At 40.6% G+C, this 12,873-nt stretch overlaps 2 protein-coding genes across 2 annotated transcripts in view; one reads left to right on the top strand and one right to left on the bottom strand.

Annotated features, from left to right (window-relative positions):
• Positions 1-12,873, bottom strand: part of MARCHF6 (membrane associated ring-CH-type finger 6) — an 87,978-nt gene that overhangs the window by 61,790 nt on the left and 13,315 nt on the right. The window lies entirely within an intron of this gene.
• LOC103756755 (carboxymethylenebutenolidase homolog) lies at positions 5,414-10,275 on the top strand. The gene is made up of 5 exons (XM_008922833.2): positions 5,414-5,619; positions 6,258-6,365; positions 8,172-8,314; positions 8,716-8,807; positions 10,009-10,275. The coding sequence occupies exons 1-5, from the start codon at positions 5,414-5,416 to the stop codon at positions 10,186-10,188; spliced, it is 729 nt and encodes a 242-aa protein (XP_008921081.2). The 3' UTR covers positions 10,189-10,275.

The following is a 12,873-nucleotide window of genomic DNA, read 5'->3' as shown; positions in this document are numbered from 1 at the left end:
GCTCATTCTAATCTTTTTTTGTCTTCTTTTTTTTTTTTTTTAATCCTAAAGATAGAGATGTTCACAGCAAGCATAAAAAATTAAATGTATAAATTCCTTGAGACTGTAGGAAATGTATGGATGCAATGACCACCATAATCCTGAGTCTATTATAGAAGTGATTGTATCTTTCAGGGACAAAAACCATCTCTTCATGTATGGGAGATCCAAATGATAGAGGGTTTACAGTCAAACATAATCACAGTGCACAGGCAAAAGCTTGCATTACAGCAGAGTGAGTCCTTTGCTCTCCTTTCACCCTAACCACCCCCAAGGCTGGGCACCAAGACAGAGTTTACAGTTGTAAGATGCCTGTGGGATCAGATGTATGTTTCTGCTGGCCCAATCTGTTCCACGGGGAGCTGCATCTTGGGCAGACCAAAGTTCTGTGGGGACGAGGTAGGAAAACAATAGTTTAGTCTCGTGGAACTGAGTACAGCATATCCACCCAGATGGGGTTAGACAAACTCAAGCAAGATGCCATTAATATCAAAGTATAAACTTGATCTTTTCTGTGAAGTTTCCCCCTCCCTCCCTTGCAACATAAGCAATCTTTTTAATAGTTTCTTGTACAATCCTGATCTGCAAAGCTACTGACAGGTATGACAGGACAAACACCCTCTTCCTGGTCATGACAAATTTAAATTTTATGTTGTGTGCAGCTTCCACAGCACACAGAGGTGGGACTTATTGTGCCTGGGTGATTATGTGCTCAGCACAGGAATCTCCACCTGCTCTAGGTGGGTTGACTGCCATTAAACTCCATGATCAACACAGCTGGTGGCATCTAGGAGACTGTCTATTTCATTTGAAAGAAGGCACTCATGGAGTGTGAATCATACCCTAAATCCTGATGATGACTGTGGGAGTGTAGACACCTTGCTGACATGTAGACATCATCAGTGTAAATACCTGAAGTTTGGTGAACTGAATCCATCCTTCACCTCTTTAACAGATGGTCATAGATTACAGTGGTCACTACCACACCGGGTACTGCTGAATCACGTCTAGCAGATGACTGTGGGACTTGTTACAGTAAGAATCAAAGTTTCCTTATTGATCTTTGACTTGAAATTATATTGTCATTTTCTTTGAGTTCTTTTGTCTTTCTCATTCCCAGCCCCCAACATGCGCACACACTCAAACCACGTACACACACAGAGAAAATGAAAGCTATAGTATACTTCAGCCTGAGGGCTAAGCTGATGTTCCTTGCATACAATGCCATTATGGAAATAGGAATGGAAAATTTCAACGAGCCACTACAGACTCAAATCTTTTTCCCTTGTTGAAAGCAAGTCTAATCAAAAATAACTTGGAACACTTTTCAACTTGTTGGGAATACTTGTGGGTGTGGTTGTAATATGTTTAATCTGTGTGCTAGGGAGACTTAAGTTTTTATGATGCGAGTTTGCCAGAACAGATTCATCTTAATTCACCTCAAATCCCATCAAGGGCATTTATTATTGACAATAAAATTACATGAATATTCTTCAAGAAAATGCATCAGCAAATGTATCAGTGGTGCTGAGTACCTCAGTTATAAATGCTGAGGTCTAAAATGTCTGCAGTGTCTGAAAAGGCTGCACCACACACATAATAGTGTAGTGCAGTGTTTGGGTTCATCTTTCTGCCTAAACTCCTTAAATAATAAATAAATAAAAGATAGTAAAGGCAACTGATGTGAAGCCTGTTGCACCCTGCCTCTCTGCATGATCTGTCTCCACCCCTTCCGTTCAGGATGACTCTTGTGCTAAGTCTCTCCTCCTCACTTCCCAATCCCAAAGTCTGCAGAAGAGTTGAAGTGCACCTGGAAACTGGATGGGCAGCACTAAGAGCAAAACTGTCAGCAGAGCTGGTTTTCTTCTTTTTGTGTTTAGAGAAATCTAGGTGGTGTCTCACTGAGCAGAAGAAGCAAGCTGGGCTAAAACAGGATCCTGTACTCCAGGTATGTGATGGCAAACCAGTCCACACAGACTGAGTTGGAAGAAGAAAAGGATAATTACTTTTACCTGTGCTGAATGGGAAAATCTGAAATTGTTAAGCAATAAGATATAGCTCTTTGAAAAGGCAGGAAAAATTCAGCAAAACCCACTCCTTTGGAGATACTATTACTTTGGTTTTAGTAAAAAAATTGCACAAAGACTAGTAGCAAGGGGTGGATAAGGTAAAGATAAAGGCTGTCAACTTTGGGAAAGACTGGATTTAACTTTGAGTCCTTGCTACAAGCTGTGGCACAGTGATAGTTCTGAGGACACAGGTAATTTATGTTCATCAGTAGCAAGTTCACATCAAAGGACTATAATAATTTTTTTTGCCCTTATGGTAATGAATTTCCATTCTTTTCTTTTTTTGGTCCATTGAGCACTTAGCATTGAAATAAAATACTGCTGTAGATTAGAATGTTATCGCTTGACTCAGGAAAAGGGCAGAGATGTCACATCTTGGCATCATTGTCCAAGGTTCTGCCAAACAGTACAGTGCTTTGAGATCATGTGCTCATACTCACCTTCTGAGAAGTGGAGATTATCCTGAGAAATATCTTTGCTTCTGTTTAACCTGATTGTTTTTAAAAATATTTTTAACCTCATTTTCCAAATAGGGATTTGTTTTTTCATATTGAAAATTAAGACTCAGCAGAATTTAACCATGTAATTAGTTGCTCCCTAGAAATATAGTAGTTTGTGTCTGTTCTACTACCCAAAGGAGCCCACCTTTGCCTTGTGTAAATAACTTCCTTTGGTTTTTATGTTATTTGCACAAAAGCCGAATGGTATCAAGACACCCGAGGAAGAGCAGGACCATTGTTGAGAAGGAGAAGCTACAAAAAGACCCTTAAGGAGCAGTAGGATGACATCAGATTCATCAATCTGTCTTTTTTCTCTGTTACCAGGAGTCAGTTTTCCCCCTATTCCCACCAGGCCCTGCATCTCCTCTGTACTGGAGCTCAGTGATGAGGCACGGGGCATAAAGGCAGGATGCTGCCTGCTTGGAACCGTGCCATGGGGAAAGCAGGAAAAGGAAAAGTGTAGTGGCTGGAATTGATGGGAAGAGGGAATGAGGTGAGACAGGATAGGTAGGAAATATCCTGGCTTGTTGCTTTGCCACGCCACATTGCGTGGGACAAAGCAGGCGGGAGCAAATAAAGCTTCTCACTGAACAGGATCCCATCGAACTTCTAAGCAGTTCAGGTGTGGTTGACTATTTACTAACGTTCTCTGCAGCCTGGTGTCTGGAGGAGAGCCAGCTGGCTGGGCCTCAGTCAATACAGGCCAAAGAAATGGTTTCTGAGAAGCAACCAATAGATAGGGAATAGGCTGTTTCACAACTACCTTATATGCTTAATGCCTCCTAAACACTACTTCCTTGAAGGGGATATCACGGGTTGTGCCCTTCTGAACAAAAGACCTCAGTGGAGTAAGGCTGTGGCTGCCATCTCAGAAGCCAGTAGTGTTAGCTATCTTTGGGTGTGCCTGTGGTTTCTCCAGGCAGCCTCTTGCACTTCAACAAGCTCATTCATCTTAGGTTATAAAAAGAGAGGTAGGAAGTATTTTTGCGTGATCAGACCTCTCTCTCCAGCATTTTCAGGCATTTCAAGCATTATGGCTACCTTAAACTGGGAGATACTCCCCCATGTGTGTTACAACTTCCTCTTTCACATGATGCCAAAACAGTGGAGGTATTAGTCCTGAAGATCAGGCTGCTTCATGCTTTTTAGCACCAGCCTTGACATTCAGACGTTGAGAAAGGTGGGAGAAAATTAACACATGTAATCGGTTCTCAGATATCAGTGCAGGGGATTACTCATGATGAGAGATGATCCACCTAATGGCTATACCTGAAGCAGCTTAATTCTAGCAGGAAAGCCACGTCTGCCCAGTTCCTGTATCTCTACACCACGCTATCAGCCAGGGGTTATGGTTGCAGCCAAGTGTATTTGCTCAGACTCAGTGCTGGCCCTGCCAGATCTGGTGACAGCAGCCCCAGGGTTGGGAGAGGATGGGGAAGACCAGTGTCTCTGGACTATACATAGGGAAGGCTGATTGTCTTGGGTATAAAGCGGTCTAAATGAACATAAAATCTGGATGCTGTTATTGAGCCTGTGTGAATCACGCAAACTGGGAAGTGCTGTGTAAGGCATAAGAAAGCAATAAGTCTCTGGCATCAGTTCTCTGTTCTTCAGTCTGTCTGCACCATGGTTCCAAATGTGTCTGTACTGCCTTGGCAAAATTTGCCATTAGACTGTGAAATCTAGCCCTCTGCTACTGTAGTTAATGGAGAGCTGAGGAAGGCATACATTTTTAACAGAATTTGCTATACTTCCATGAAGACTAGATAGTTTTATGAAGTACATGTTACAACCCAAAAACATATGTAGATGATGTAGAAATGATGAAGCAGAGATAGTCATAATGTATAAGCATGTGTACTGCATCCCCAAGGACAGTTTCAAAGTCAGTACATGACTAGGAAATGCTACTATTAACATTGGCCCTGCAGACTTAATTGGATACCTTGTATAGAGGCATTGTAACACCAGTTTTAATTACAGGATCACAATCTACTTTTTGCACAGAGTCCATTCCAAGCTCCTGACACAGAGAGTTAGAACAGCTTTTGACTTTAATCTGTCTAGCACATCTACTGGTTCATTGTCCGTAATTGCTACTTTCGGAGAAGGGAAAAAACCAAGTGCTCTCACACATTCTGAATGAGCTTTGCATATATGCTTGTTTTCTTGCAATCCCTTTCAAGGGCATAGAGGCCCAACACATGGGAATCTAGTTCACAAATCCATACTGCAGTTCTTCCATAACTGCATCCAATACATCTGCTCCCGGACCAGCTGTGATGCTGCTGCAGAAGCACAGGTTAGCTAGCAGGCACCAGCACCGAGAGAAGCACTGAGCACTATACTTTAATGTAGCAGTTGAGTGCTGTGGTCCTTACAAATAATTCAGAGAAACACACATGGAGTCCCCACAATGGCCCCATGCCTGGGGAGAGAGTGACATCTGAAGCTGTACAGCATCCCACCAGTGCTGACAGAGCCACATGGGAGCAGAACAAACGTGACATGATTACCAAGACCAACATGCAGAGTTTATTTGTAAGTTATTTTAAAACTTTGATTTTGGTATTTCTCTTCATTCTCAGTTTAATAACACACAATGGACTAGGAGCCATTCTGCACTGGAACATTACTTTTGCTTTTTTTTTACTTTCTCCTTTCAGACAACGATGTCAATGTTATTTACAGAAGCTACTAAACAACTTTCTGCAGATCGTGTTTGCCTTTATTTGCCCTTAATTATTTGTTTTAACAAATTAGTTTTACTTTCTTGCTGTCTTTTTTTTTTTTCCAGGTTTTCAAATGGCTGATCCTTTTCTATATAATACTGGAGACAGATCTCACTATGGGTGCCTTGGACATGAAGTACAAATTGAGTACCTTAAGGCATATGTTTGTAGACCATCTTTTTTCACGGACAAAGCTGTGATTGTGGTTCATGATGTATTTGGATGGCAGTTCCCAGATATTAGATACATAGTCGATTTGATTGCTGGTCATGGATATTTGTAAGCAACTTTCTTTCCTGTCTTCTTCTTAAATGCATTAATAGATCACCAGGCCCAAAGCTAGGCATGGTATGTGATGTTTTGCATAGGTATAGGGCAACCATGCCTTTTCAGGCTGAGTGAATAAAAAAGGAGAGGGACAAAACATTTCCACAAAGCCACCAAAGCTACTAAAACTGACCCATTAAGTGGCTACCTGAGCACAAATCCACAAGGAGTCATGAAATGCCAGTGTTTGTGCTTATGTAGCAGTGTAGGTGATCAAAAGATAAACGCTGGTATCTATTTTCAGTTGTATAAGCTTTTCAGAACCAAACCTTTTGAACATTTATCTTTTAATAGTAAAGAGGTATATATGTGTTTATATAGAATGAAGAGGGTAGCTTACTTCCTTTACTTTTGCATTAAGTGTGTCTAAGGAAACAATGAGCATTTATTCGTGGTTTGGTGGTTTTTTTCCATACAAAGACATATACTTTTAGCTCTGCTGATTGTCAGAAAAGTATGAGTAAAACATAATTCAGATAGTAGCCATGTAGAAGTGCACTCTGGAGTGGAAGACATTAGGAGACATTTAGATATTCACAGATTCTCCCCAACTGGATATGAAAATTGACTTCATTCTATGTCTCACACAGAGCCATCTGCCCAGACTTCTTCAAGGGAACAGAACCCTGGAAATCTACTGATCACTGGGCTGACTTTGCTGACTGGATGAAAGATCACGATCCTATGAAAGTAGACAAGTAAGATACATATTTATACTCGAACTTTAAAAAGCATCCAGCAAACAAGGGGAATTTGTATGAAATGTTAGAATGGCACCTCACAGCAGGGCAAGCTGGCTGCACAAACACAATTGCTAATTCTGGGTGATTCTTCTGTGAGTCCAGGCACTGTCTTGGCTGGAATTTGAAAAGAATCATCTGCTCTGCCCATCACTCTGCTTGTTGTCCCCATCTTGTTTTCCTGGGCCCTTTTCTAACTATGTTATACTGGCCACACAGCCTCCCAGCGTTTCACAAGCTATGAAATACCCAGCACTCTCATCCACAAGTGCTGATTCTGCCCCCAGTTCCTCAAGATAACAAGAAAAACACTTCTATAATTTCTGATGTTATCTGCTGGCTGTCACTTGCCCATCTTGCTTTCTGCCTTGTAGATTATGATAGGTACAGATGATATTCTCCTGAGCAGCACTACACAAAATTTTGCAAGATTGCCCCAAACCCAAGATGCATCTGATCAACTATACTGTTTTTCTCTGTGTGAAATAGAGGGACCACTGTCTGTACAGCCTAGCAGTGCCTGTAACAAGGCTTCTCTGAATTACAGGGAGGCATTGCTTTCTTCAGCATCTATCACCACAGCTCAAAACTTTAGAAGATGACAGTAGGCAGTGACATCCTTTTACTCACCTACCACCTTGTAAGGCACAAGTATTCTTCTGACCCATTCCAGACATCCCAGCAGTGACAGCCTGACTTCAATATCTCCCACTGATATTTTTGAAAAGGCAAATGACTAACAACTATAAAAAAATTCTACTCCAAAGAGTGAGCAGATATGTGGGCACTGCCATAAAAAATGGAGATCTCAGGTCATACCTGTGCTGTCTTTTCAGTACTCACTTTTGAGGGTCCCCTCCGGTTTGGATCCATTGCTCTGCCAGAAAACTTGGAATCCAACACACCCATGACTTTCTTAGTACCCTTCCATACAAGCCAAATCTGAAAAAGCCTGGCCACAGGCCTAGGGCACAATCTCCTCTTCATGTCACTCTCATAATGTTTTTTTTTTGGTCAGCCTAACCAAACCTGTGATGATATACCTACTGTTTGAAAATATAGTTATTAGTTTATGCAATCTACATTTAAACTTTATTTCAAACTCTGTAGATAATGAAGAAGATTAAACTATTGAGGCTTAAGAAGTCAGGAATTTTAAAAAAAAAATTGACTTGCTTTTGTCTGCGTTGAAAATAATTTTCATTTTTTTTTCCATTATACTTCTTGTAAAACTTGTTTTTTTAAACATTATAGATACTGACAGTGTACTTTTGAGTAATTGCTACTTTAGTATAACATTGTAGCATGTGGGCTTGGTAGGATATTTTAGTATTAACTCATGCAACAGGAATGACATAGTAGACTCTGTAGAGATAGTACAGTGAAGCTTATCTATTCCTACAGTCCATAATGCAAGATGTTGTTCTGCTTGCAGATATGTCTTGTCTTTAGTTGTCCTCTCCTAGACAAAGTGGTTCAATTAAAAATTTGCTAATTTTGAAAACACAGGAGCAGGTGACAATTCAGGTAAGTATTTAAGTACCTACACCTGTGCTTCCCTAAACTAGGACCAGAGATGTTAACTCTGAAAGTTCTAGGCTGTTCTAGGCTGAAATGTGATTTTTTTAAAGTAATCCCTGTATTAAATGATTGGAGGTGCAGCACAGAAAACAATATCGTGTAACTCTTGTGATTTTCTTCTTAAATTGTCAAATATTGGTTCTGCAATAGAGTCCTTAGTTTACTTTTGTTTATATGTCTTAGGGAAGCTGATGTTGTCTTGAAGTATCTAAAGGAACAATGCGGTGCAAAGAAGATTGGTATCGTTGGGTTTTCCTGGGGTGGAATGGCAGTACATCACTTGATGCTGAAAAATCCTCAATTAACCGCTGGGGTGTCCCTCTATGGTAGTGTAGAACACATCAAAACTTTCTTGGGCTCTCATGACTATGCATAGTTTGTAACTGTAGCTATTGCTTTGTAGCAATTTCTGTAAAAACTCAAAGGTGAGTTGCAGATTTTAATTATGGTTATTTCAGCAACATGCTATATTTGTATAAAAATTTTAATACTGTAGACAAGAAAAAATTTGTTTTCTTTTGCACAAAAATTTTCTAATCTTATTTTAGTGCTTGGAGAGCAACAAAATATATTTTCCAAATGCTTTTTCTCCATCCAAATATAAACTGCATTGATCTAAGTAGTGTACCTAATGAGTAAATCTTAATAGCAACTTTGTCTTTTAATTTGCCATTTATCTTGCAAGACTGTTAACCTCACTAACAGACTGTTTCTCAAAACATTATAGGAATAATTAGAGACTCTGAAGAAAGATACAATTTACTAAATCCGACATTTTTCATTTTTGGTGAGAAAGACCACACCATTTCTTTGGATCAGGTAAACTTTTGTACTGGGAATACTACTTTTCTGATAATTCATTTATCCCACACAAAAATCCTTTTTAGAAACCATTTTCAGATACAAAAATTAGACAGTCTAGTTGTTTTGTTTGTGTTTCAGCTTCCCATATATCTTGCTTAGGTTATTCAAAGCTTCTTTTTTGAGGTGAGAAATGCAGTAAAGACAAATCATCAATCTCCAAATGGCTAGATAAGCAAAGTGTGAAACTGGGCAGGGAGATCCAACTGGTATGAGCCGAGCATCTCAAAACCTTGAGATACTACTGCTGTGGATGAGAAATCAGGTAGTTAAGCTACTTGGAGAAAAAAGAGGTAATTTCAGCTTAGTAACTGAACTTTCTGATGATGGGGGCCAATGACCAATTGCTTTTGGCATAAGAAGGAAAAAATGAACTGTATGGGAAGACTGGGTGTGGATTTAAACTGAGATGATAACAATTTGTGGACTCTCTTTTGACTCTTGGCCGCCATCTAGCCATCTACGTTCTGATATAACCCCTACCGTAAGCATATCTGAGAGGCTGGATAAATACATGTGTAGGAAACTGGTGCCCTCTTCTGAGAATAAATTCTTTTTCTTCAGTGACAAGGATAAAAAAGAAAGAAAGAACATGAAATAAATTACAGAAATCTCTCTAATCTACACAATGGGTAGAATTAAGTTTTTGAGGCAAAATAAGTGTTCGTTCTCCTATTTTCTAACTTTTTAATGCAAATAAGCACAAGAATGTGTCTGCAGATGTATATGTGTACATAAACATGTGATTAGTACTTTGCATGTACTTATTATCAAAAGACTGTGCAGGAACAGTGTCTTTTTGTAAAGCAAACTAAAAAAAAAAACCCTCTGTGTTTTCTTAAACTCTGTTACTAAGCCTATCAAAATGTTTTGGACTGATGGTCACTGAGGTTTATGGAATATGTTCTCTTAAGATCAGAGCTTAGATGTATAGATGACAAGCCTAAGAATCTGAATAGAAATGCACCAGTTCCTTTGTGACAATGAGATTTACCAGACCATCTTTGCTGTAACTGTTGAGGTGCTTAGACTCACCAATACTTATAAAAAAAATAGTTTCAATCTTACATCCCAAAGAGGGTTTTTTCTATGAGAAATGACAAGTTTGGCAAACTTAAATCCCCCCCCAAATGTAATGGAAAACCACTTTCTTTTACAGGTCTTCTTATTGGAGGAGAAGTTGAAACAGTATTGTAAAGTTTCATATAAAATTAAAGTTTATCCTGGACAAGTTCATGGTTTTGCACAACTGAAGCCGGAAGATATGAAACCTGATGACAAACCTTATATTGAAGAAGCTAGAAAGGATATGATTGATTGGATCAAAATGTTTGTTTGACAATAGCAGAAGGGATTGATAGGCTTCAAGATCAGTGAGTGATTTAATTGAGAGAAGAAAACAGTCAAGGAAAAAGTATGTTGAAAATTGTCACAAACTAAAATAGGTACATTTTAATTTATAGTTTTAAATTATTTTTTACAATATTTACAGAAGATTGTGAAATCAAAGTTGGACTAATGAATGATTAGGCATTAAAAATTATTTGAATTTACCTTGCTTCCTATTTGCTTAATTATTTTACATTATGACTTTGGTAGTAATGATACTGTTTATCCACTTGTCTTTGATAGTGAGCATGACTTGAGTAATTTCAATTTACTTGAGTAATTTCAGGCTTTGTTTTGGTATGATGATTGGTGACCATAGGTGTTAACATGCAAGCACCCTGGTTTTGCATACAGACATTTTCTTTTATTATCTACAAAGCATTTGTCTCAGTTACACCGCTATCCTGGGCAGAATTTCCCATGCGTGAAACAAACACTTGGCTATATTAAAGAGTTAGGAAGCAATGATGTTAGGTGGCGCTCTCCAAGTATTACCTTGGCAATATTAAGAAGGGTACTTCTAGTATTTCTTCATGAATGTCAAGGAAAAATATAACTAGTCCCTAATCCTGATGGGTCCCTTTCAACTCAGCATGTTCTATTCTGTATTGTATTCTATGAACCTGTGGAAACAGTGGATTTGTTGTCCTGGTTCAAACTGTGGTGATCAGGGCTGACAAACAGGTACCCCCACTCAGTCCTGGTTATATTGTTTGCTTCACATTATATCCCTTGTTCTTTATTACCCTTACATCCTTCCAACTACATAATGCATAAACAAAAATAAGCATACCCATTAACTCTTACCACACTGGCTTCAGTTTTGTTGACCTGCTGTGCTGTTTGTTTTTTTTTTTAAATTGCCTTAGTAATGACTTGGCAACTAGTGTTTACTCAGAGATTCTCTAAGGAACCCATGTCCCTTTTTATTGTCTACAACAGCTTCTCACCCTGTTGCCTTGTTCATGTTGCCATAAATTAAGGCTAGCCATCTACATTAATATTATTTTCCCTTTGGTATCAGGCATGTCTGGCAGTTTCACACACTGCTATCCTATCAGTGTAACTCTGTGGTCACGGCATGGTGGTTGTCTACATACCTCAACAGACTGAGTATGTAAACAATACTGCTGTGAGGAGAGAAGCCATGAGGCACTGTACACACTGCTTGTTGTTCAGCTCTCAGCTGTGCCAGGCAGTGTCTGTGTGCCCTGTGTGTCTGTCTTCATCTTCTGGGCAGCCATGTTGATGGAGGCATGGCTATGGACATGGTGACAGAGGATGTTCCATAGCCAGAGAGAGTGAAACTTGAAATGGAAAACAAAAGTGTTGTGTTAGAGCCAAGGGAGATGCCGTTTGGGAGCACATGGGTATCTTGATGCCTGGCCTTCTTGCTGGGGTGATATGCATCTGCAAAGCTGTCAGCAGCAGCCCCATGCTCTGCAACTCAGCGTCCTGCTCCACGCAGTGACCTGCTGAAATGAGTTTCCTCTGACACCAAGAAGAATAAATGAAAAGTATGTGTGTTTTGGTTTTGGTTTAGATACTTTTTTTTTAATACTTCCCTGGATGTGCTTTACAACTCTAGACCAGATTTCAGGTGGCACTGGGGGAGAAATGCAGAAGTGCTACCGACCCACGATCACCATCATTCTCACCTGCAGCCCTTGCCCGTCCCGCAGGAGGCCGGGGCCGTTCCCCCAGCTCCTGCGTGTACCGGGAGCGCAGGGCACTTTGTGTCCAGTGGGAGAGAGTTACCTGCGGGCAGGCACCGACTGCTGCAGAGAGCTCTTCCCACCCCAGATCCTGGCAGCCGCGAGACCCGACTTGACGAGAAAGATGCTGGGAAGCGGGAGTGGGGCGAGGCTGGGATGGGGGGCTGCCCCCGTCTTCGCCCTCAACGGTGGTGGTGAAGGTGGTTGTGTCGGAAGGGCGGAAGGGCATAGGGAAAGGCGAGGAAGCAGCAGGAGTTTGGAGAAACGTGGAGCTCTGAGGAGGGGAAGATGTTTCACTACCATGCTCTGGAGTAACCTGCCAATAGAAGTGGCAGAATCTCCCTCTTCAGGGAGTTTAAAAACCCTTTAGGGTGAGTGAAGCTTTGAGTGGTGTGATCTTGTCCTGATCCATGGTAGGAGATTGGACAAGGTGACTTCCAGGTGTGCGTTCAACCTCAAACATCCTCTGATCTCCAAAATCCCCATGCCAATCTGACCAGGTGTTTTCTGTACAAGTCTCTGTTAGCCCATGTCCCCAAATGGCTGTACCAGGTCATTAGCTGTATCTTGTGCAGCCAGACATCCAGGTCCCAATCCCGCAACATTCCCACATAGGCCAAGGAGAGCTTCAGGCCCTTGGCACCACTCCTCTGCCTGCATGACCTCAGAAAAATTATCCAAGTATCATGGGTTTGTGAAAGCAGCATCATGTCATACATGAGACAAGGGGCAAGCATGTAATCATGAAAATAGGAATTCAAGGGAGCTTTGAAAGCAAGTGTCTGCTGTAGCTTGCCCTGCTGTGAAAAATGCCAGTTGTTTGAAGTGGGCTAGAAACACACAGTGCATGTACAACAGCTTTTTCCTATCTGTTTTCTCGAACACTACACAGGTTCTTAAAAATAAGTGTTCAGTTGGGA

Source organism: Manacus vitellinus, unplaced genomic scaffold (genome assembly GCF_001715985.3).
Source record: "Manacus vitellinus isolate BGI_N305 unplaced genomic scaffold, ASM171598v3 scaffold_17_pilon, whole genome shotgun sequence".
Lineage (NCBI taxonomy): Eukaryota > Metazoa > Chordata > Aves > Passeriformes > Pipridae > Manacus > Manacus vitellinus.
This window is presented reverse-complemented; position numbering and strand designations above follow the sequence as displayed.